The following is a 25,912-nucleotide window of genomic DNA, read 5'->3' as shown; positions in this document are numbered from 1 at the left end:
GCGAATAATTCATTGGAGAAGCACTCTAAGTAAATCTATGTGTATATACATAAAAACGTAAGTTACAATTAAGTATATTATTTCTGGTCTTTAACAGGAAGAATCATATTTTACTACTCAGTGCAGGTATTCACTGCAGAAATCCTGGAAAGTAGGAGCAAAAAATAAGGGAAACAAATGGTGAAAATGTTTACTTTTGGTGAAACAATAAAATCAGGGAGCTCATTAATTTTAATTTGAAGACACTTACAGAGATGGAGTAGTGTAAGAGAACAGAACTAAGGTAAGCAGTTTTGTCGTAGGAGCCACTGAAAAATTCATGCATTTTAAAGGAATGGTGTCAATAATGAATATCCCTGTTTATTATGACACTCTACAAAAATGATCTACTGTCATTATGTTTTCCAATTTAGATTCTTCTGTGATTGCACAAGTCGCTGTAAAAATTGCATTTAATTTCATGCATAGCCACATTTTCAACCCATTTATGGGAAATGCTGCATGTGTCTCAGCTCTAACATAGGTGTTCTGTGATACCATCTTGTGTTTTCACTTTTATCTCTGCATATAATCTTTTAATTTTTGTTCTGTGTCGCCTTCCTGTTCTGATTGAACATAAATACATCTGCCCGTTTCTTCACAAATACTAATTTTACTACCTGAGTTTTGCTCTTTCAAGCTCAAGGCCATTTTCATTATGGAAACCAGCAGCTACCCTTATCATCAGCAGCCCAAGCTATTTCACACTATTGTAATTCAGAACAATTTACCGGAGATCAGAATCTAAAATTTCTGTTCAGCTCTAGAAAGTGGAGCAAAACAACTTCCTGGATCTGTAAAACTTCAGGTTGTCTTCAAGTGTTTCAGCTGTGCCTTTGGAAGGTTCGTAAGAAACACTTCCATCTAATATTCAAAGTTGATCATTTGAGTATTCAGTTACCTCATTTCAAACCCTGTCAGGTTTGTTTCTACTCATAATTCTTTATTTAGTCATTCAAACACCTAAAAGCACAGGGCCTGCTAAGCTGTTTGTAGTAAAGTCAGGTACTGATGGCAGCCTCCCATGGGCTCTAAGATGCAGGCGACCAATGCTGCTTTGAAGTCAAACCAACATTCTGTCTTTCTAAGAACAGGAACAGCCATTTGCACACATTGGCTTGGTCCCAACTAAATACAACTGGAGCACTTTCTCTGTGTCAGCACCAAAGATGTTGGATGCACACATGGCATTGGATATGTCTGTGTCTTCCAGATGAAGGACATTTTTTCACAACAGTCTCTGTAAAATGGGGTGGAAGGAAGGGAGGCATAAGGAGAGATGATGCCTACTGACTTTGTCACTCAAAGCACAGCATGCACTTCTGGAAAAGTCATTTCCAAGTAGACAGGTGGGGTTTTTTTTTCAGTGGATACAATTTTGTCTATTCCTAAATTCATAGCAGAATTTGAATGAGGACATTAGGATGAGCTATCAGTGGAACCTGGGAAGCTAAGAACCATGCAGGTGATGATATTTTAGTAGATGACATGGCCAAAATCTCAGGAAGGAGGCAGCTCCCACACGTCTTTCTGACCAGTTCTGAGTGACCCCCAGTACCTGTATATTTTGGGTGTATTTAAAATGAATCTCAAGCTTCCTAAGCACCTAACAAAGATGAACTTCCCAGGGTTTTCACAATTAATGCAAGCACAAAAGGAACTAGCATTAAGTACTATGAAAACAGATGTACACTTTGCCTGCAGCTTTAGAGAGCAAGCTTTGTAGCTCTCAATCTTTGTTTATACAGTTCTAGCTGAGCCTTGTGTTTTAAATGTACTGTTTTAAGGGAGCTTCCGATCAAAGCCTATTTCGTCTTCACAATAACTCAGCTGCTCCTGTAATCATCTCAGAGTTGGAACTGCAGGATCTTGGCATCTGCTGCTTTATTTATAAGATGAGGCAAAGCAAGTGACAGAAGGATCAGAGGTGGTTATCAGCATAGGTGTCATCCCTGTGGAAGAATAGCCACAGAACGCCAAAAACGCAGTACGACAAATACACCCACCTAGAACTTTGTCATGAAGCATTGATGATCATAGGAGAAATTTTAAATAAAAGACCTTCATTTTTGGGAACCATCAAGGCACGTTCAGAGTGCAGTGCTGTTTCTTATAGTAAATAATCTATTCCCTTCTACCTTATAAATATTGTTGTCATAGTGCTTCATTTTTTATTATTATAAGAAGTTGCCTGGAGGGCTTAGCGAAAGGAGCAAATTAGAGCATTCCCTCTTCTAATGAAGAATGGTGCAATATTTGTGAAGGTCATTATTGCCACAATCGCATCACCAGAACACCTCAGATAAAGCCCTCAGAATCATCTACAGGTCACATACATGAGTGTATGTTACATGCATGTGTGTGTACCACATTTGGAGTGGAGTGTTAGCACAGCGCAGCATTTGTCTCAGTGCTTGCTTTCAAATCAGGTCCTGCAGGAGCAGTTGCTACTCTACATATTTTGCATGGCTGGGAGCACAGCCACGCTGATGCATGAAAGCTGACACAATCTTTTCTTACTTCAGTTTTAAAGCTTGCTCCAGTAATCCAAACACATTTAGAAGCCATTATAGATGGATTAAATAAGTTGTTGGCTTACACAGTAGAGAGAAAATGTAGAGATGTCAGAGAAAGCATAATTAAAATTGCTGTATTTTTTATATTGTTTTACAAAGATAATATAAAAAATGGTACAAGAGATGACCGTTATTTTCTGTCAATTTCTGCACTGTTATACACCTATATCAAATTTTTTAAAATAGTGTTTTTACAGTGCTTTAAACTCTATGCATTTTACTCTATGCATATTACTTTACACCTGACTGTCATTTTAGATAGCCTTCAAAAATGCAAAAGCAAGACTTTTCTTCTGAATTATTGAAACTATGTCTGTCCTATTTCTAACCAGAGGAATATAATATCAGCATTGGACAATGTCATGCTGGTTTGTGCTGTATTTCACAATGCACATTTTAATCAAAGCTAAATGGACTTGTCCTCCAGGCTTGCAGCGCAAATGACTGAGCTGCTTGTTACAACTAATATGTCTTACGAATACAACTCCTATTTATCTGCTTCTGAGCCAAGCAACAATCAAGGCCTGTTTCTATTGATGCATCTACTCCCTCTTGCTGCCCAGGGTAAGCCATGTCTGAAATTTCAGACTTGGGGTTACAATGGGCTCTCTTGCAGCATTTTCCATTCCTTATTCACATGCTCCATATTAGGAACCTTTGCATTCTTTAAAGAAAGAGGCTCAGAATTAGTGACATGTCCTCTAAGCTGAATTCTGCCACCAGGTCAGTTTTCTTTTGCATAGAAAGGGCAGTAACCTTTGTAGCTAAATATGCCTTTTATGAAGCTTTTATTTTCTTTCTGTTAAAAATTTCTCTGCATTTGTAGTTTTCTTTCTTCTACTCTAGAGAATGTAGCCCAGCTCCTGGGGAATATTGACAGGCTGCACATTGGCATCCAGGGAATAGGAAATTCGCTTCTCAGTCTTTGCCTGTGAGACTATTTAGTATTGTAAAACAATAATATGAACCCAAATGGCCAGTCTGTCCTCATTTAATTGGTAAAAATGTTGTACTGCCTGTATGAATGATGACAACGATAGCAATGGTAATGATAAGGCAACAGATTCATGCTGGAGAGATGACTGATAACAGAGAAATGAAATGATACAAAACAGGTTATACACACTCTGTGAGGCTGGTTGCCTAGCTTGCTTATTCTGAGGCACAGGGTAATGTATCACTGTAACTTCTTTTCTGAACCACATCATAGACTTCTTGCTTGTCATGAGTACCAGAATATTATGGCAGCAATCCAGATACTAAAGCAGTAATGTACTTCCTCACCATCAAGTTTTGCTTAGAATTACCTACAATATGAATTATAAGGCTTGTTTCGTAAATGGCTGGAGAGTTTACTGTATTGTATTGCTAGGCTGGAGTAAAAATGGGTGTGAGAGAACATTCCGTATTGATTTAATCTTAACTTCTACAGGTTCGGCTTTAATGTTGATTTGTGGCACTGAGCACTTCAGTGTCCCTCCCTGAAAGAATGAAATTAAATAGTATATTGTTAATTTTCACAACCAATGTGTATAGATTAGTATCTGCAGTGCTGAAAAAGTCCATAATGGAAGCATACCTGTAAAAACCCAACCCTTTACAGCATGCTAATGGCTTTCCATCAGGCCACGCTAATGTTTTCTGCTTCATGAAAATAGGTATTTAGCAACAATGCTTTCAGTTTGTTAGGAATAAATAACTACTGGAACAATTCCTTCACCCTTGGGAATAAATCTGCACTTTCAGTGCTTGCTGCTAAATCACTCCATGATTTAGAATGATTCATCATGGCTGCAGATTCGGATCCGAGGGATTTTGTTGGATCCAGCAGCACATGCATCTTCCTCACTCATTCACATTGCCTTCACTCAGAGAAGTGACAGATCCGGCTGCTCCTCCTAGTCAAAGCCATGGGCTACGCAACAGATGTCATCAAAGCACATCAGCAGTGAGGGATGAGAATTAGCACTACGTGAGGACATGATGGCAGCAGGCTGGTAAGGCAGAGCTGTCAGTGATGTCATTAACAAGAATAAAGTCTGGTGTTTTTTCCCCATTTGAAAGGTGCAGAGAATGAATTGAAGCCAAATTCTGTTATCTCAAAGAAAATACACACAGCAGTGGAAATGTGTATTTGCATATGCTTGCACTGTGTCTTTCTCGCAGCAGTAGATTTTAAAATGGGTGTTGACAGTTGACTGGACAGACTTCAGTTGCCAGAGCAGAGCTATGAAGAGCTTCTTCCCTTGGAGTTTCTCTTCATCCCAGATTTTTTAATCAGTGCCTCAAGTCATGCCAATATCCATATTGTCCGCAACCTACATATTCTCTCCTTAAAGATCTTCAAATAGCAAGGGACTCATTATCGCATCTATTCCGCCTGCAACCCTATTCTTCTCATCTGAGAAATGTTACTTGAAACTTCTATTAATAGTAAAATAGTACACTTTTATACTGTATTTTTTATGAAGAGCATTCTTAAAAATGCTATGTAACTCAAGCTGATGCAAACTTATATAGGAGGATCTTAGATCTGGAGCTCCTTAGAGCTCTGCTTCCTCAGTACCTGATAACCAAAGGGCTTTACCACCAGAAGTAAATACTCCAGTGCTGATTCATAGATATCCAGAGTCTGGGCCTGATGTCAAACTGATGTCCTCTGAATGAAGTGTTTTTAACTTTGTGTCCCCAAGCAAACTGGGAATGATTAAAGACTTCTGAAAATAAGCAAATGCAATGAATAGAATAGGATGGTGAGGTAGAAAGGTAGGATCTTTCCAACCCTGCATCGTAGCATTCAAATTAATAAAAGAAATGGGAAATAATACTTTCACATGCAGAAGAAAGTACGATGGAGGACATGAAATACCTGTGAAGAAAGTTAACTGAACTTGGCATTAAATTTTTGCAGTCTTTAAAGAAATTTATTGTCTGCAGCATGTTAACAGAAGTGTTGGTACCTGTTATTTCTGACCCAAAAGAACAGACTCACCGCAGCCATGAGATTTTGGTGCATTCGTGGCCATCAATGGAGCAGTGAGTTTCACGTGAGATGACAAGTGTGGGACTCTGCTGATCCCCAGGAATGTGGAAGGAGGAATATTATGAGGTGCAGTGAATTGGAGAAGGCATATTGTGGCTTGCCCTGTGAAGGATATCTGTCTCCATGGCATAAAATCTTGCTTTGTACTGCACAGCAGGAAGAATAGAATTGCCCAAGCATGTAAATTTTAAACACTAAATATGATAGAAAAACAAGAATATTTTTTTTCTGACAGAAACTGGTGACTAATGCAGCTTTCTTCCTTAAAAATATTTGCTCTGGATGGACATTAATCTCTTGGCAAAAAATTCTGGAAATAAAAAACAGATATTTCTCAGTAAAAAAAGGAAAAGAGCTGTTTTACCCAGCTAAGAAAATGGAACTGACAGCTTTCAGAGGAGGCAAAGTCCCATTTGCAGTAGAGCTAGAGCAGCGTGACAGCTTTCTTTTATATGTGTATAAAGAAATAAATGTATTTCCTATAGCTGTGATAATAGCACTATACTAAGTCAAATGTGGTTATAAATTATTCCGAGCATCTTGTTCAAGTGGGATGTCTCGGCAAGAACGTCCCTCCTCCCCATCTGTCTGGCTGATATTTTTCTCTGAAATCCTAAAAGGTGGAAACATTTAAGTTAAACAGTCACATCGCTCTGATGGAAAACCTGCCGATAGCTCATGTCACCGCTCCCATCGCAAATCATGTCAGCTACTGACGACAAACTTGAGTAAAACTTTCAATTCATTACGATTTCCATTTTCTTTTTAACTTGTGTCCTTTCTCCCAACCTTCTCTTTTACTTCAGAGCTCACAGAAGGAGTTTACAGCCATAATTAAATAGTATTTTTCCATCAAAATATCTGGTGAGAGTTTCTCCACTGTTTCTCTTGACTCAGTCTGATTTGTTCTTTTTCCAGCTTGCACTGACAAGGAATTGAGGAGTCTTGCTTCGCGACTTAAAGACTGGTTCGGTGCTCTTCATGAGGATGCAAACCGTGTCATCAAGCCAACAAGCTCGGAAACAGCACAAGGCAGTAAGAAAACTCCTTTCCAGTTAACACTGATGTTGCAGGCAGCTTACCAGCCTGGGAGAGCTGATCACAGCTGCTGGTGCCACAATGTCATGTCAGGCAGGTGCCAGCAAGTGAGCAGCTTCACAGGGGAGCTGATCCTGCAAATAAATAGCTGCCCTATTGTCTGAAGGAGCTGCAGTCATTCTGTGCTCTCTCTCTGGACCTAAGTACTCTAAAAATTGGCAGTCAGAGACAGAGAGACCTGCACAAGTTAGCCAGGCAAATAACTGGGTCCAAAGACTACCGAGGTCATATCTATACTGGTAAATAAAGCTGCAAAGGGACTTCCTCAAGCCCTGAGGTTAGCTGGCATTACATAGTTTGTGTCTGTACAGAAAATTCCATGACCCTCCAAATCATTATGGCTGTCCCCAGATAATTCTTGGGGATGGACAATGGTCTCTGCTTGTCCCCAGGTCTGTACCTGGGGACATGTGCCAAAAATACAGCACAGAAGCAAACAGAAGATTATGCTAAAGCTGAGAAGGACCCACTTCAGATTTGATTTTCTTGCTAATGCCTTGTGTAAGAAAAAGAAAAAGAACAATATCCAGATAGTAACCACAGAGATGGAATAACTAAATGGTGTGGAAAGCTGGAATCTGGTGTGTCCCAGGTATTTAATAACAGCATCTTTGCTTCCTTTGATGATTTTTTTTTTTTTAAGAAATAAAGAAAATAAACAGTTTAGAGGACATTTACTCTCTGTGGGTTAAGCCAACATGACTGATTTTGATGTCATTTACCCACCAGGGAAAGGAAAGATTCAGATAACAGCAGCAAAAGAGGTCATCTTCATCAGAGAGCAGATGTGAATTTATTTTCTGTAAGGACTCATTAATCCTTTTAAACAGCATGTCCCAAATCACAGGGGCCCTGGGTTACAAAGTAGGATGCTCAGGTTTTATCTGTCTGTGTGACTCACCTTCAGCTAACTGCCCTCATTCTCTGGGGTGAGCTGCTTAAAGCTGGTGTCCACACACACATAATTTCAAGGATTTGGTCAACTGCTCCTTTTACTGTCTTCAGACCCTTGCACTTAGTTGCACAATGGTGTGGGAGGGGCTGAACATGCAGTAGAGCTGACCCAGCACATTGGGATAAGCATTTGCTGTTGGTCTGTGCCTGCACTTCCACTCTTGTGCTACTTTTGAGTCTGTGTATGTAGCAGAAATGCTAAGTCATGGCCTGAAGCAGTGATGGAGCACCTGGTGGGATGGCAGGGCCAGCCCAGAGGAGCTCAGGTGTGTGCAGTGCCCAGAAGGGGTGGAGCCAGGATTCACCCCTTCCCAGCCCTCATTTAAGGGTTGGTAGTGGAGGTGAAGGTATCTCCTTGGAGATTCCTGTGTATCTGAGGCCTTCCAATGGTAAGCAGGTTTTCTTCTTTTGTTTCTGTGTCAATGGTTACTGTGTTGGGGCTTATGTTCATTTGCTGCAGCCTAGGATTGTGCCACCCTGCTATTATTGCTTTGCTGTCCATCATGTTGTAGTACTAAAGAGTAGCGAGAAATTGCTCTTCCTAAAAAGTCAGGATACACCCCAGGCTGTACTGCTCAGAATTGTAAGCAAACCTCATTAATGTTACATAACTGAATCCTAAAAGTAGGTGAGAAAATAAGCAATAGTTTATGTAAACTTTTTCATCAGTTCCTTACTTAGAATAGTATTTAAAGTCATTATCTTTAGAAGCACGTGTCCTACATATTTCTTAAACATTCTTATGTAAAGGAAGCTGAACCACAGCACAAAGACAACTGGATGTGCAGCCAATTACAGCTTCAAGATGTGAATCCCCTTCAGACCCCAGCAACAGAAAATCCCAGAGATAGCAAACTTTTTCTAGAGTACTTCATGCCCAGAAGCACATGAGGTCTTGTTTCATCAGACTTTCAAAAGGCTGCTTCTCATGCAGATGACCTCTGAGCTGCTCAGAAGCTTACCAAAGGCCAAAGATCACCTCCATCCCTAAAGGTGGTGGGGGTTTTTTTGTGGGTTTTTTTGGTTTTTTGGTTTTTTTTTTTTGCTGGAGCAATTTCAGTAAGAAATTTTCCTGGCAATTCCGCAGTGTTTGCTGTAATTCACAGAGGAGCTGTTATCTCTTTTTTTGTTTTTTTTTTCAGTTTTATTCCTGGCAGCCTTGATATGAAAGGCTGCATTAATGATCTTAAAGGCTTGATTTTGACAGTGTTCATTTTCAGACTGTTGACTTGGTGGTTCGGCAGGTTTTCTTATTTTCTCTGTGTCAATTGGAGGGAAGAAAAAAAAACCACACAAGAAACTTTCTGAGTTAAGATGCCCAAATCATCTCTAAACACCACAAAGCTTAGGCTTGTTTTTCTTTTAAAGAGATTGCAGTTTCCTTGAATGGGTCTACACGTGCCAAATTTGCTTCAGTTCTCTCTAGAAACCCAGAAAATAGACACAGAGTATGAACAGCATGGTCTGCCTTCCTCTAACATCAGCTTCAAACATTTGTTAAGAATGAAAGACATCTTAAATAGGGCTTAAAATTCAGAATGGAGTTCATATATCCAAACTGAAAAATACATCCATGTGAATCATGGCAAACAGGACATACACACATTGTCCTATTTTTTTTTGTTTTGTTTTTACTGCTCTACATGTCCTCCTTTCTTCCCCAGGCCGATCACTTCATTAAACCAAACTGGCTTGGTTGTGCTTGTAGAGTGTTAAAGGCATATACATACACTCTCAAAGTAATCCATTTTGGGAATGCCCCCGTGGCAGTAAGAGAACAGATGGTGGGATGTGATGATGAAGATGCCTTGGACACATCAGCTGTCTAGAGGAGGTGTTCCAGCAGGGATTTCTCTGTGCTACATTAAATTTTCAAGATGTTACTGTGAGTGTAAATAAGCTCTTTGCGTGTATTAATTTCACCCCTCGGTGAAGAAAAAAGTGCTTTTTTTTGTTTGTTCGTTTTGTTTTTACTCAGCTGAAAAAAAAGGGATAAGGGTGAGTCATTGTGCTTCAAATCTCCAGCCTCCATTCCAGGTGCTACCTGTGAGATCCCAACAAAGCACTGCAGTCAGGGAGCTCTGTGTTCCACAGTCTTTGTGCAATTGAAATCTCTTCAATAAATAATATCAGTAACTCAGGGACATGCTTTGAAACAAGAAATAATAAAACTAATTAGGTACTAAGATCAGGTTCAAATTGCTCCTGAGCCCGCTGATAGTTCATAACGTTTCCAAGCTATAACTAGACAGTTTCTTTAGTTGGAGTGGGAGTTGTTTTTCTTGTTCTAGAGATCTATGCAATATAAAGTATCTTTTCTGGGGAACGTTTCTTCTCTTCCTTCCTTTATTTTAAGTGATAGGGGAAATTAGGTTAATTATTCCCCTGCTAGTTTAACTCTAGTATACTTTAATAAAATAAATCTGGCTCATGTAAGTCAACGCTTGAAGAGGGGAAAATAATTTTATGTGCCATGAGGTGTGTTTATTTTTAATTATGATTTTTCCCTTAAAGATTTTTTTTTTTTTTAATTTCATTTTAAAGCAGAGAAAGTAGAGCCTTGTAGGTATTAATGGGACATTGAGACTTTCACATGTAGGTCACCGGTGTGAATTCACTCCAGAGCTGCAGTGTCTGAAGGTTGTTAGGATGCTGTACAGCTGTCAGTCAGAATGGGAAGTGCAATGGTTTCAGTGGTCATCCACTGACCAGATGTCCAGATGGGGGCAGCCACCACAACTTACACTAATTGGCATCTGAATTGACAGCCTCTGCCAACAGCAGGGATATGAAGCCTTCCCATCCTCTTGCTTGTCACCAGAGGAAGTGTAAGGCTGAGCTGATGCACAGAAAAGATCCCACTGAGGCTGCTGATAGGTCAGGTCTACTGTGGTAGAATTCCAGCCTGCTAACTGAGCGCTCAACTGACTACAGCATTACAGTATGTGGTTTATTTCATCCCACATGTTGCATCATATTTGTTGAGAGGTGTTCTACAAATCCCAGCAGTTTGTGGGTAGTAGCTTTTACCAGGAGACAGTGAAGTGGAGGTAGACACTGCTATTCACCTTCAGCCACACGCTGTGAAGGACAGTTAAAGAATTGGTCTTTTCACTGATAATAACCACCTAGCTGAGGGCTCTCTATTGCACCTACTGCTGTAATATTTAAAGACTTCCAACCCACACTGCCTAATATAGAGCACTGCTTAATAGCACAGCCTCTTAATAAACCTCATCTGGAACTCTGGCAGGACTGAAAGCTCCCTTGTTTACAGGAAATTACAATCAAAACCTCTTCATCTAATGTAATTAACTGTCTTCGTAAGTGACCTTTCATGATTGCATCTTGCTTCCAAGCCCTGATGGTATGTCACAGAGGAGCTTCACGTTCACATCACTCACCATCCAGTGATCTGCTCCGACAGCTCAGCACCGAGGGCACACAATAGTGGTATCCCTCTATGCATGTTGTACACACAGATTGAGACTTCCAGCAGGGAGCAGAAGTAACCCAAAGACACTAAAGGGGGCAAGTTCATGCCAGCATCTTCTCCTCCCCCCCTCCCTTTATCCTTAGCAGTTAGGAGATGGCCTTCAGAGAGCCACAGGGCTAGACAAAATGTGCCATGTTGAGCTGCTTGCAAGCAGACCTTGTAGCTACTCACCAAAGTGTCACAGCAAGGCACAAAGGCTGTTACCAGAGAGGGCATTTGTGCATGAAAAAAACCAGCCAGCAGAACCCATCTTTCCTGGAAGCTGTTGAATGGGGCCAGCCTAAGCATGCAGTGGTCCCACCACACAACTAAATATCATTCCTTGTCTGGCTGCCTTCAAGCTGTCCTGTGGAGTGCAGTATGCACACCCACAAGGCATCAGCCACCACCCAGCCCTGTGCCTCTGAGCTCTGTTAAGGCCAAGTCAGGGTTCTGAGGGCAGTTCACTCAACAAGAGATTGTACAGTGACCAAATCCTACTTCTCTTCTTCAGCTGAATTAAATAATTGAAGTGAACAGTCCTAATTGCTTCAGCAAGGCAAGCAGGCTCCCTCCCTACCCCTAGTTGTACAGCCTTTTTCTTTTTCACTGTGCTCAAACTCAATTAGATAACATTAGAGGAGATAACAGCACAAAAATGTGATGAAATGTTCAGCATGATCTCTTTCTTCCCTGCCTGCACTGCCTCTAGCCCCGAGGAAATGGTGTTACCCTCTTCCTTTCTCTGAGAAACATGTATTATAAATGACATAAACCTTCCCATTAGTTAACCCTTCTGATTGTTCTCCATGTCACTGACAACCTTCAGCTGCAGTTGCATACAAAACACACAGCTTCCAGCACAAAGCAATGCCCTCCTTTGGATTCATGCTTTAAAAATAGCAGGTAGACTGCAGAGCCTGGACAAACTGTCAGCGTGATTCCAGCAACATCTTAGGTTTCACGTTAACAAAGCAGCATCTAGAAATGGGACTTGACACTTACAGCACAGAAGGCTAAGCTTGACCTCGTTCAATGAAAGATGCAACAAAAAAGAAAAAGCCCATTGGGCTGCTTCACATGGTCCACAGCAGGATGAATGGTGCCCAGGCATGCTGTGCAATGTGAGCACGTGGTGCCTGGGCAGGAGGTTCAGGTACCCCCTGAGCACATAAATCCCCAGCCAATGTATGCATGTCCTTGCTGAAACTGAGATCCTTATTCTGAGATTTATTAGCACTAGATAACTAATGTACTCCATTGCATCATAAATAATTCGGAAATTAATCCATGTTTGCACCAAGCATTAAAAATGCAGTGACAGTGTGGATTTATAGTGCTCTGTCTTGGTTGTGAAAGAAGGCAATGCCACTGGTTTTGTGGAGACTGCAAAATACTGACACATGCATCTCATATACCTTGTGGGTATCCATATGCATGACTTGGCCTTCCGGTGGTACTGCTGCTGTTGCAGTCTTTTAAGGCTTTGGGCTATTAAAATGAATGATGATGATGGTTTCCAAAGTGCTGGAAGAGCAGAATCCTGTTTTGCTGCACAATCCTGGAGTAGGCAAGGACAAATAGTGCTGGAGTGGTGTTCAAGATCTCATGCAGCTCTATGGAGCTCCCAGGAGAAGCACGGCCATTCTTCAGAGGGTTTCAAGCAAAAGAGATGCCTCCTCCCTTCTTTCCCCTAACTCCCTGCACCAGCTCACAATTCAAGTCAAAGCTTGTTGTTGCCCATTGCCAGAGGCAGGGTTCTGAAGAGACAGAAACTTGGCTGAGATGTGGAAGGTGAGAGCATACTAAGGAAGTAAGTTGATCAGGGAACTAGGAACAGATCTTGGAAACAGGATTTAAGTTGCATTTGGACTCAGCCTGCAAAATAGAGTGAAAGCAGTTCAGTCTGTGAATTTGTTCTGGTTTGACCAAGCGAGGTTAATGTTCACAGTCCAACCAAAAAAATTTAGGATGTCTGACTTAGCAGTGATTATGTGCAGGAAGCATACTGACATTCAGCTGGGGATATTTGCCTGTCTTCTTACAGGATTTGACACCAGCATCCTTCCAATCTGTAAGGATTCCTTAGGCTGGATGTTCAACAAACTTGACATGAACTACGACCTGCTGCTGGATCCCTCAGAGATCAGTGCCATTTATCTGGATAAGTATGAGCCATGCGTCAAACCTCTCTTCAACTCCTGTGACTCCTTCAAAGATGGAAAGCTTTCCAACAATGAGTGGTGTTACTGCTTCCAGAAGCCAGGTGGTAAGTTGTACAATTTGCAGTACAAAGAGAAGTTGTTTGGGTCTCCCAGAGTTTAAATTGATTGACCTCTTTGTAGAGTAATTGGTAGTCAGTTGCATTACAGAGCTCCTGTCTCTAGCTCTGGTATAAAAGGGCATTGTGTAACAATGCTTAATGTCACAGATGAACTATATTAACATTCCCTGATGACTAAAACAAAGCAGTACTAAGTGCCAGCAAACAGCTTAGAAATAGGCTCTATTGCTAATAGAAGGCTCAAGAACATACTCCCTTATTAATGCAGAAACTAGTCTATTAGCAAATAAAAATTAGAGGCCTGGCAGTTTGTCAGTTTGGTGAAAAGAAAGGAAAAACAGTTTAACACTGAAACTGGCCCTCAAACTCTTTTCTCAAACACAGTGTGTTGCAATTACTTTTTTTTAATTAGTAGAGCTAATGACATAAATTTGTTTTGCAGTACAGTACCAGCATATGGGCCTCTTTCATTCCCAGGTGTACCATAGTCTACATTTCATGTCAGCAGTGAATCCAGTCATTAGATTCTGTCCTGTACCATCTGGAAACTGATTCTCATACGTTATATTTTAGGTCTTCCTTGCCAAAATGAAATGAATAGAATTCAAAAGCTCAGTAGAGGGAAGAGTCTGCTGGGTAAGTTCGATTACTTGCCATTCATTTACTCAACTAATTAAAGCTTCTGTGATTATTGTAACTTTATATGCAGTAATGGTTTTTCAATTAGAGAATAATGTTTTGAATCAGGAATATGCACTACAGAATTTAGTCCTGACACTATGAAATTAAACAAATCATGAGATAGCAACATACAGAACAGATGTCAGCATGGCAACAGGTTCAGAACTAATTTACAGCCGTCCAGAAATATTAAACCTCATCTGAGCAGAGTAATATTGCCCTCATCAGCTGGTAGGGCAGCACTAAGCACAGAGGTTGCTTGATACTCATCCTCCCATCTTTGACAGAAGGGGCAAAGATGGTTCATCATCAGCAGGTTCATGGCTTCCTCCAGTCGTGGCACAATATATGCATACCTTGAGGCTCAGTTTTGTCTAATGTTTAAAAGCATTTCGGTGTATTCCGTGTATATGACACTCAGACCAAGTCTGTGAGAACAAGAATTTACATCATCTCATCTAATGCAACCCACCAGCATGCTCTGTACTCTGAGGTGTGGTAGAATCATGGAATACCCTGAGTTGGAAGGGATCATGGAGTCCAGCTCCTGGACTCCCCCTCTCTGTCAACTACTGGGAGCCTGTAGTGGAAATGCTAAGCCACAGCCTGAAGCAGTGATTGAGCACCTGGTGGGAAGGCAGGGCCAGCCCACAGGAACTCAGGTGCATGCAATGCAGCTGAGCAACTGGAAGGGATGGAGCCAGGATCCACCCCTTCCCAGCCCTCATTTAAGGGTTGGCAGTGGAGGTGAAGGTATCTCCTTGGAGATCCCTGCATACCTGGGGCCTTCCAAAGGTAAGCAGGTTGTTGTTGTTGTTGTTGTTGTTGTTGTTGTTGTTGTTGTTGTTGTTGTTGTTGTTGTTGTTGTTGGTGGTGGTGGTGGTGGTGGTGGTGGTGGTGGTGGTGGTGGTGGTGGTGGTGGTGGTGGTGGTGGTGGTGGTGGTTGGTTGGTTGGTTGGTTGGTTGGTTGGTTGGTTGGTTGTTTCCCCCCCTTCCTCTCTCTCTTCCTCCCCCCCTTGGTGGTGGTGGTGGTGGTGGTGGTGGTGGTGGTTGTTTGTTTGTTTGTTTGTTTGTTTGTTTGTTTGTTTCCCCCCCTTCCTCTCTCTCTTCCTCCCCCCCTTCCCTCCCTTTGTCTGGGACTCTTGCATTTGGGCTCGTCCTCATCTGCCTAGACTTTACCACCCTGCTGCTGTCATTGTACTTTCCATCGCATTCTAGCATTACAGAGCATTTCAGAACTTAGGCTGCTCTAGTAGATATTTAAAATTAGATGAAGTAAATCCTTACTAAACATTCAGATGGTCAAACTGTGTAATTTTAAGGTAACCAATTTCATCTCCTAGAATGCATTATTACACAGCCTGGAGTTTACATAGTGGATCTCAGTGAAGCTTCTGTCCCAGCACATTCATGCATGTAGAGTCAAACCATATGAGGCATCTCAGCAAGGGGTTGAAGCCTATGCTTACAGGACTAACTGAATTTCACCCTGGGAGACAGAGCCTGGCTTGATGCAGACCCACGCTGCCATCCTTAGTACTGTGTTTTTCACCAGCATTTTTCAAGCTGTGGCACAGAGCACACGCAGCAGCTCTGCTGAAACAAATTTCAGACTTCAGGCTGCTCTCAGGTTGTGGTCTGTGTTTCTAGATACTCATTAGCAGACCCTGAGCAAATTTCATCTTTGCCAAACCTTGCTGTTCCTAGAAGCTGGTGCTTTGGGATCAAGGTTCAGGTAACATGAACAATTCCAGCTTGGATGGTGTGGTTTAAAGTAAGAATGTTCCCAAAGGCCACAAGGCCTATGGTTTTGTTCCATCATCTTTTCATAGCACGTTTACATAAAGATTAAGATGTTTCAGATTTGCAGCTCCTGCTGTGCATCAGTGTGAGAGCGAAGGCAGGATTGATCACTGTGTTGTATGTGTGTTACGTTCCATAAATGTTTTGGGTTTTTTCATTCAAATGCGTGTCATAGTGGAGGAAGCCACTGTGTTGTCAGCCTCATGGCTCTCATGATTTCAAAGCCCTGTGAAAGAATAAAGAAGCCCAGGTCCTAACAGATAACTTTCACTGTCCCGTATTTATTTTATGCATTGCTGTTATTTGCTTAATACAGTAAACATCATCTAGGCTGAAATAAGGGGTTTGTTGTAGTGCAGGGGATAAATAATGATGGTGCTGTGTAGGTAGGCAACATTCAGGCAGTTGTACTGCGTGGCCCTGAAAGCAGATCACAGCAATAAGAGCAAAGTGATAACATTACAGTGGTCCCTCATCACAAATAAATTCAAGTCAACTGCATCCAAAAAAATAAAGGGCAAAAGTAGGTAAGCTCAGCAAACCAAGCGTCAGGCACAGAATGTTCAACAAGCTAGAAAATAATATAGGGAAGAACTTTGTGCTTCACCTGCCTTGAGACTGCCTGCATAATGACACCTGTCTGTGAGATTTAATCTGATCTCACTGTTATTTATATAGTGGAGGGGGAAAAAAAATGTCTTTTCACTGAAAAATCATGCAAATGGAAAATGAGACATAGATGTGACAAAAACCACCACTTGTAGCAACAGCAGAGACTGGAATGAGATGAGTTTTTTCAGAGAAACACGTCTTTAGTTATTCTCTTTCCTTCTCCATCTTTGACATATAGAGCACAGCATTTACAGTCTGAGCAGCGTGCACGAGGAAGATTTCTGTTCATTTGTATCCATTGATAAAAAATGATGACTTTTGATATTTTGTTCTATCAACACACATGACACTTGCAGCAAAGTACTTCAAAGCCATTGCCATTAGATATGTTGAATTTGGAGACTTTCAAATAGAGCCGAGCATCCCAGGGGACTGAATTAAAAAGTAAACAGCACTATTCATCTTTTCCTACCAGATTTATCTAGAGTACAATTAACTGCAGAGAGTGTACTTTTAGAGCATACAACTGTGCATCCTGATAATGTTTCTCCCACATCACTAGGGTAATAAATTTCTGCTCCTGTCACTGTTTTTTTTTTCTATCTCAGCCCTGTGAATTCAGCAGGCATAATAGCTAATACAGGGAGCTGGCACTTAATTCTGTCTAGCTTTTACCGGTGTGCTTTGCTATCTTTAGCATATAATTATTCTCTCCATGTCCTCCAAGGATGTGGAGTGTTATATAGATAAGGAAAAATAAAATAAAAAAAAAAAAAAACACCAACAAAAAAACAACAAAAAAGAACCATAAAGAGGATATAGGTGCAGAAGTGCTGCTCCAGTTTTCAGGGAATAATTAAATACTGTGTAGAACAGAGAAAGACAGAGGAAGTGTGATTCCCTGGCCTGAGGCAGGCAGTGGGGATCAACGAAGGTGAAGTGGTGGATAGTAAAATTGTAGTCCCCTCCCCAAAGGGTCACAGAGATGGCTGTGCAAGAAACACAGAGAAGGGAGAGGAAACAAAGGAAACAGGAATTCCTTTTTCCTTCCAAATTGCTTGTGTGGTCCAAGATGCCCAGTCAAGTTCAGTAGCACTGAAAAATTCCAAGCAGAACTTGCAGACAGAGCTAATTTATAATCCACACAGGGGCTGATTTGGGTAGGATTTACAGGATGAATCATCCTGTTGTGCACCACTTGCTCCCAGTGATGCTCTGTCCACACTGGATTATCACCTGCACAGGCTTTTCCCTGATGGCTGTCAAACAGCTTGACACCAAGGTGCTCAATATGTAACATCCCAGTGTTACATCCCAGTTGGCACACATTTCTTCTGCAGGAGTGACTTCTACTCTACATTGTGACCCAAAGCCTGACTCCTTTCTACACAGTTATCTTGGCATTGAGCCTGGGCAATTTTTTTTTTAATTTTTTTTTTAATCTATGTGTTTTACAGTCATCTTGGAACGTTTTAATACTTTACAGGAAATGTAGTGAAACTCTACGAAAAGGTAGAGGTTGCATTGCCCAAGGACAAGAGAGAGGATGAGACAGTTTAGAAATACTGCAGCCATTCCCTTCCTACCCTGCAGAGCCACGTAGGACCCCCCTCTCCTTGGTTGTTCCCCAGAACCAGAAGTACAGCTGATGTAGCAGGGGAGCTACCAGCAGAAAACCAGCATTGAGCACTTTTTCCAAGGCTTTGAATAGTCTGATAAACACCGGAAGCATTTAAGAGAGAGGATATGAGCAGAAATATGAAAAAAAACCAAACCAATTAACACTAAAATAAGGGATTAAACAGTCAGCATAAGGTTGTAAAAACCTCTAGGGGTAAATGTATGCACGTGATGATTAGAACTTTTTTTCTTTCTTTAATGTAGAGGAAATGGCCCCTCTGACACATGAACTGTCTGAAAAGATGCTGTACACATGAAACTAGTGTAAAAATTTCCTGTATGACCAGCAAATCGTGGGCATCATTGACAAAGGAGAAAATACTTTCTCAACAGTCACTTGCGATGAGAAATTTGGGGCAAGGATCGGTTTCTGCCTTGTATCAAGTTGAAGCTATTGGCAAAGAATGGAGAATGACTGCACTGACCTCCCTTAGGAATAATCTTGAAGGACAAGAGAGGCTTTTTGTACAGAAGAGCATTTTTCCTCTATCAGCTGCAAATGGTGGGAGCTGTAATGGGTTTCTCTTAAGAGCTCACCTGTCTGGAAGCCAGAACGAAGCACACTCTGCAAGTCTGAACCATGTTGGTTTTATAGTGAGATAAACCTTAGGCTTCAAATCTGAAGATTTAGGGATTTCAGTATCTGTTGTCCCTCTTTGTAAACCTCTATGCATTCTCTTATGCATGGAAACTCTCAGTGAGTCAGAGATGCTTGAGATGAGTATGTATAGCAAGCAGATGGCAGATACCTTCCAGGGATAATTACAGTGTTGTGGAAAGACTTATATGATAAACAGTGAAGGAGTGCAAATGGAAAGAAAATGCAGAATTAATGTAGTTGGGATAATGTTCCAGTTGGGAAGAAAAGCTTAAAACCTAGAGTTAAATCTGAACAAGACCATAGGAATGCTAATCATTCAGAGACAGACTGAACCCAAGCTTTAGGAGCATATGCCCTCAGCCCCTGCATGCTATCACAAAGCCATGCACTGTGTAGTGACCAGGGTGGCTCAAGATAGTTAATAATACACAATTTCTGCCCCCTTTTTGGCACCAGATAATCACAAGAGTTTTCTTGCCAACGCTGAAGCTTTTCGTATAAATAAACAAGCTCTTCATATCACATACCATCATAGACCTGCTTAATCCTACAGAGGCTTGTGTTACTGATTATGTCTTGTATTTTATTCAGGTGCTTTCATCCCACGGTGCAATGAGGAAGGTTATTACAAAGCCACTCAGTGCCACGGCAGCACAGGGCAGTGCTGGTGTGTTGATAAGTATGGCAATGAGATAGCTGGCTCGAGAAAGCAGGGGACGGTTAGTTGTGGTGAGTAATGATGTGCTCTCCTCAGATAGCAAAGGAATTAACATCACTGTAAGGCTTGCCATTGCTGTAAGATGGAGTACGATAACACAGATGACAACAGCAAAACGTAGCTGTGTTCAAAGGGCTCACGTGGTTCCCAATTCCTGTTACAAAAGAGGCCCTTGCACACATTTGTCCTTCTGACTGAGGGACTACAGCAGAAGGGAGCACACAGTAGCGAGTGTTAAAAGGATGTTTTGTGTGGGGTTTGTCATTGATACTGTAATTAAGGCTATGGGACTGCTATGCAAGGTTATTAAATATATTGTTCTGCATAATTTAGGACTTGACAGACAATCTCTAACTAGAGAAAGGAAGGACCAGCTACAAATTCTTATAAATTAGCAATCAAACCCAAGAAAATTGCTGACTGTACAACATGGTGGCAGTATGTACAATCACCAATTAGCTGTCTTACCTAGGCAGGCAGGATTTCCATGGCGTTGCTTTGGTGTGCTTGAGTGAAGGCTGTAGGCCTTCCAAAGCTACAGCTGTTGTAATTTCAGAAGAAAAAAGTGAGAGACCTAGAAAGTTTGGGATGCTCAGAACTGCATCATGGGTTTTAGGCTCAATAGATGTATCTGCAAATTGTGGTTTACGCACTTAAATAAAATCAATTTACAGAATATTTCTAACCTAGCCTGGTCTACTTAATCGTAATGAGTTAAAAGTATTTGTAAGTAATTATTTTCTGGCCTGCATGCACATGAACAGAGTCAGTCTTAAAATCAGTTGAGAATCTGGGAGCAGAGTGATGCAGTTTCTCATGCAAGTAAATTTCTTAGAGTAAATTAATATATAAATTTAACTCAGTTCAGGAGGAAAAGTGAAATTTATAGATTGTTTAATGAACAACTGAGCCAATTAATTAAAAAAAGTAACACTGCAAATGCCAGTGGCTTGAATGACAAGGGTAGTGATGTACAAGGTGATGTGGTGACATGAGGAAATGACTGTTCCCACTTGCGTATTTCAGAAGAGGAGCAAGAAACCTCAGGGGATTTTGGCAGCGGTGGATCTGTTGTGTTGCTGGATGATTTGGAAGAGGAACCTGAAGCAACAAAAAAAGACAAAGAAGGGAAACTGAAGATTCACGTAAGAGCAGCTAATGAAGATGATGAAGATGAAGATGATGATAAGGATGATGAAATTGGTTATATATGGTAGTGCCCATTGTTCAGAGGACTCATGTTTTGCACAATATTGCAAGTCATATCGTATCTCTGCAATTGTATCTGAGAGTACCTGGCACAAATATTCCCTCTTTACTGAGTTTAATTTTGTATAGTCTATTTAATTTAGAAGACAGCTTTTTTTTGCTGCTTTTTTTTTTTTTTTTTTTTTTTTTTCCTCCAGCAACAGCTGTTTGGAATCCAGCTTTCGTTCTGTTGGTTTGGGAGATTTTTGTTGTATCCACAGGGGCAATGAGTTTTGTTCCAAAAACATTTCATGTCTTAATCCTCAGTTGCACAGCTTATGACACACATCTCGTGAAAGAAGAATCACAGAAGGGCTCAGCAAACTAGTACAAGGCTTAGAAACCCATCAGATGTTATCACAGACAGTTTGTATCATAAATTGCTATCTGGATCATATCAGAAACGATCTTTTCTCTTTCATGGGAAAGGAAGAGGAGGTGTCTCCTTCTCTACTCTGTATTTATTGCACTCCAGTCGATTAAATACCTTTGGTGGTGATTTCTGGCTCCACAGAACCAGGGGTTTAATCCAGAAAGAAACCCAGTGGTGGGATTTTATTTTCCTTACATTCTTTGCAAAAGCATCTGAGAGGTTTAGTCCAACCTCACTGAAGAACAAAACTCCCACCAGAGCGCAGATCAACTCTCTGCCACTGTTACTGGGTTAAGTATCACAGCCCTGATCTTCAGAGCTGCTGAGAACCTGCAGCTATCACAAATCAAGCCCTACACGCAGGGAACAGCATCCATCTGCCTTCCAAATAATGGAGGAGAGAGATCTCCATCAATTTGCAGCATCACAACCACTTCCATAGCTATTCCATAGCAGCTGGCTGAACTCTTTTGCCCTTAGTGTTGCACTAGCATCATGCAGGCTCACACGCCACTAGGCTGCCTGGTAAGCAATCCCTCACTGCAAGGCTCTACAGCTTTGAAAGCCACTCACCATCAAAAGTAATAAGCTGCCATTTCTTTAATTTAAATAGTTAATGTGTATTTAGCCTGTTCTAAAAAGCAACTTGATGTGGGAGCGCTTCAAAAAGCATAACTCCTGCTCAGCGTGACAGGCTGCACACTCCTGACACGCACATACAAAAAGAATAGTATTAAAATGCAATTTGTGCTCCCCTCAACATCAGCCATGTATTTATAGCTCTACAATTGTATCATAGCACACTGACATTAAATTATTTGCTGTGTCCTTTCCCGTGGTAGTTCTCTGATGCAGGAACATGCAGCAGTGACCTTTCATTATTTTTGCTTTAAGTGGCCTGAGCCAAGGAGAGCACTGTGCATCCACACACAAACTGGTGGTGGAGTTGGTGCTGTTTTTTGAAGAAAAACTCATAGGAACAAATTTACCTTCAGCTTACTCTCCCCTCTCCCCCCTGGTCTCATGGGGGACCATGCTTACATATTTTTCTACATTCCTGTGCCCCTTTGCAATGGCTTTTCCAGCCACTTGCATCACTGCAGAGGGCACACGGTCCATCCCTTCTGTCCACACCTCACCAGGGCACAGCCTGTCCGACCAAACCCTCACAAGGAATGGCAGGATCGAGCTTGCAGCCCTCCTGGTTCTTGTACAAAATCTGCAACTGTTTAAATGAAAGCTATTAAATAAGGCTTTGTAAAAAAAATGTAGACATCCTTCAGTTCACATCAGCAGAGATGCCACTGGCATCTAATTCTCATCCTCACTAAGCCTGTCCTAGCTGTAATCGTGCATGTCTGACCATTCCAAATCCACATTGGAAAAATACATTTTTATTATGGACTAGTTCAGAAGGCTACAGCTATAACAGTGTAAAGAAAATAATATCAAATAATGGGGCAGGGCCTCACCAGGAAGACACCAGGCAGATTTCTGTGCTTTGAATGGCAGCTCAGACTGCATTTTGCCTCAAATGGCTTGAAGCTGTTTAACAAAACCCTGCTGAAATCCACCAGCGCTGTGCAGTGTTTGGGGGACCTGTAGTTTATATATACTTACACATGTATATTGAAACAATAACTCTAAGGAGATGTTTTATTTCTTTAACATAAAAACAGCCAAGAAATCTAAAAAGAACCAATCCTTTGTCAGATCAAGCCCTTTTCTTCTTCATGCTTTGTGAAGGATTTAATTTGCTCGCAGCTTAATTTAATTCCTTTCTTTTTTTCTTCTTCCCAAAGCAGAACTTCCCCTCTGCATCAAGTCATTGACCTTTCAAACATTTTCTCATTGTGAAAAATGGAATCCAAGTTGCCCCATTCTTTTAGAGAGACAAACCAATTTTTAATCTCATTTTCTTTCATATTAGGGACTATGAAATACTGTTAGGCATTGCTTTATGGTTCAAGGTGTCCTTTTAACTACTGTGGTTAAATCAAAATCTCCTTGAGTTCAGATTTCAGCACAGTTGGGTTTTTTGGGTCATTACTGGCCTTTGCTGTGACCACAAAGAATCCTTTTCTTTATCTTTTTTTTCCAAGCTATTCCATACTGTTACTTTAAACTGTTAGACTGTTTATTTAATATTTATTCTACAGTTTATATTGAAAATGTAAAGTTTATATTTAAAAATAACACTGTTTGTTAGTGAATGCTTCTCCTTGCCTCTCCAGCCTAGTCTGTTAGTCTCAGTGTACATTTCTGGCATGGGAATATTTTGATATTAGAAGTTTTGTAGCATTTTTCCCTTTGAGCAACAAATGACATAGATCTGAGGTCATCACTCGCTACAGACCACTGGCTCACCCAAGCTTAGCTTCCTACATTTGTTGGCTTTTATTGCAGCCCCTTCTGTATGCCATTCAGGTTCCTTTAACACATAGACTGCTTTGTACAGTTACTATACATCAGAAAGCCCTTTCTACAGTAGGTGGTTTTTGGTCTTTTTATACTTCTCTCAATGCCGTTGATGTCTGTTACTGTTTAATGTGTAGATCTGTAAGAAGAGATCCAAATATTACGTGTTTCAGTTTGATGTCCCTACTGTAGATGGATGTAGGCTACCATAGTAAGTAGAACTGCATAGTAAATTCTGAATGCTTTTTCCATAAGGAGTTAAGTGGAATGTGAACATTTTGCTATCTTTCTTTGGTTAACTGTAAATGCTTAACTGTAGTCTGGAATAGTTGCATTTTTGTCTGTCTCAATAAATTTTAATTTGTCCGCGACTCATGATTGCCTGTCTTGAATTTTATTAAACTTTGGGGATCAAAAATACGGCAGCACTTTGAGTCAGCATTTAATCATGCATGGAAATGGATGGTCTTTTATATTTGGTTTATACCTCTTACCTCTGTTCAATGTCATCCACGATCTGTGAAGTTAATGTAAGGTCTCTAGGAAGCTGTATTTTAGAAGCAGAAATGAAACCAAATGAAAGCAATGATTGTACCAAAACTAGAACTTCTCAAATTAAATTCAAATAGATTTTTTAAGGAAATGAGCTGTAGGAAGGGGTGGGAGAAACTTTCAGTGTTATTTCCTGCCCACTTTGCAGATTGTTATGTCTTTGTCTTTTCTGTAGGAATCCAGGGCGGTTTTATGAACAGAGACAGTCACACCATTGCACTCAGCATAAATGAAAGCAAAAATCCATTGAATGTATCTGGGGTGTTATCTCTAAGTCATAAGTCATCCTCACTTATACACTGCTATTGAATTTTACTTCCATTTTGTTAGCTGCCTTTAAACAGCCAACATCATTACAGTGCTAATTACAGACCTACAATATTCTTCCATCACCTTTCCTCTGCACATTCCAGTATTTTTGTCAATATTAAATTGCCACATGAAAGTATGAAATACATTTTCAAAGCTAAGTGCAGTGATGATCTCATCTAACAGACTTAGAGCTCATCCTTACACCACTGGCTGAGCTGTCTCCTTTATGAGCAGAATTTGTCCAAAGCACACCTGAAACTTCTCTTAAATTCACGTTCATTGGTTTGTTTTTACTATTAATAACACACATTGCTGTCCAGCAAGCTGCTGTAAATGTCTGAGGAGATAAGAGCTTTCCATTTCCAAACCCTTTGGATGGAGACCCTTTGAAACGTTTGATCTTTCACATTTAAGTGATTGAGCCATGCCAGATGTCAGACACTGCGGCACTGAGGGCTGAAAGGCACACACACAAACTCCTGAGCTTAAGAACATGTGGGCTGCTAATGAGATTTTAATGGTGGGGAACAGTTAAGGAGTGAATGGTGCTGAACCTCTTTGAGATCCACATTGCAGGAACTGGAGACCCCCCATGCTCAGCATCACCCTGCCCTCCCTGAGCAGAAATCCAGCAGCGATCCTGGACCACCTTCTGTGTCAGCCCCTGCTGTCCTTGCTCCCCTGCTTTGAAATACTTGCTTCTGGGAATGGTTTACCTGCCTCATATGAGATTGAGCTGCTGTTTTACCCACCTATGTGGTGCTAATCTCTTCTGTAATAACCTGTACTGAGCTAAACACTGTTAATCTGTCCTTGGATATCAGACACTAAAATAGTCATAGCAGACTATAGCATTATCACGTCCCACCTGCTGTGCCCTGATAAGGTTTGTTGTTTTATCTCCAGCTATTCCATGATGCTGCCTTTTGGAGTACAATCCTGGACTAATTCTCATTACCTCCCTTCTAAGGGACACAGCCTTTTGCCAGCTGGTACTGCAGTGTGTCTATTGCTTCAGCAACAGTAAGAGGTTGGTCCGAGTTGAAGGTGAAGCGATGAGCAGGGCTGACTCTTACCTAGAGAACAAGAGAGTCCATCCCCTTCCAAACATCACATTTCCCCTCCTCAGGAAAATCTGCCAGCCCAGGCACTAAAGGGTGTTGGTACCTCTGGGAAAAGGGACACAGGACAAATTACAAGATTGACTCTTCACAAGGAAATAGCCTTTTTCCTCCTGTTTCCCAACATACAAATAATATTAGTAACATGAGAATAGCATTTTGCTAATGGTCCTACATTTTTTTTTTTCCTCTGAAACCTCCCTTGTCTGTTCTATTCTTACACACACACAAGTCTTTCTTTTTGTCTCCTGCAAAGCTTTCTGATGAGAGCCACGCCAGCTACGAAGCATTAGCATCAGCACCCTCACTGATGATTAGTTTCAT

General features: G+C 41.0%; 1 protein-coding gene across 1 annotated transcript in view; it reads left to right on the top strand.

Moving 5' to 3' along the window:
• Nucleotides 1-20,781, top strand: part of SPOCK1 (SPARC (osteonectin), cwcv and kazal like domains proteoglycan 1) — a gene marked incomplete at both ends in the record, with an annotated part of 262,949 nt that extends 242,168 nt beyond the window's left edge. Inside the window, 5 exons of the mRNA XM_079542147.1 lie at nucleotides 6,577-6,693; nucleotides 13,233-13,454; nucleotides 14,043-14,105; nucleotides 19,438-19,575; nucleotides 20,591-20,781. Of these exons, the coding sequence (XP_079398273.1) occupies nucleotides 6,577-6,693; nucleotides 13,233-13,454; nucleotides 14,043-14,105; nucleotides 19,438-19,575; nucleotides 20,591-20,781 (731 nt within the window). The remainder of the gene's footprint in view (nucleotides 1-6,576; nucleotides 6,694-13,232; nucleotides 13,455-14,042; nucleotides 14,106-19,437; nucleotides 19,576-20,590) is intronic.
• Nucleotides 20,782-25,912: the final 5,131 nt, after the last annotated feature.

The sequence above is a fragment of the Tetrao urogallus genome (assembly GCF_951394365.1).
Source record: "Tetrao urogallus genome assembly, chromosome: 14".
NCBI lineage: Eukaryota > Metazoa > Chordata > Aves > Galliformes > Phasianidae > Tetrao > Tetrao urogallus.
This window is presented reverse-complemented; position numbering and strand designations above follow the sequence as displayed.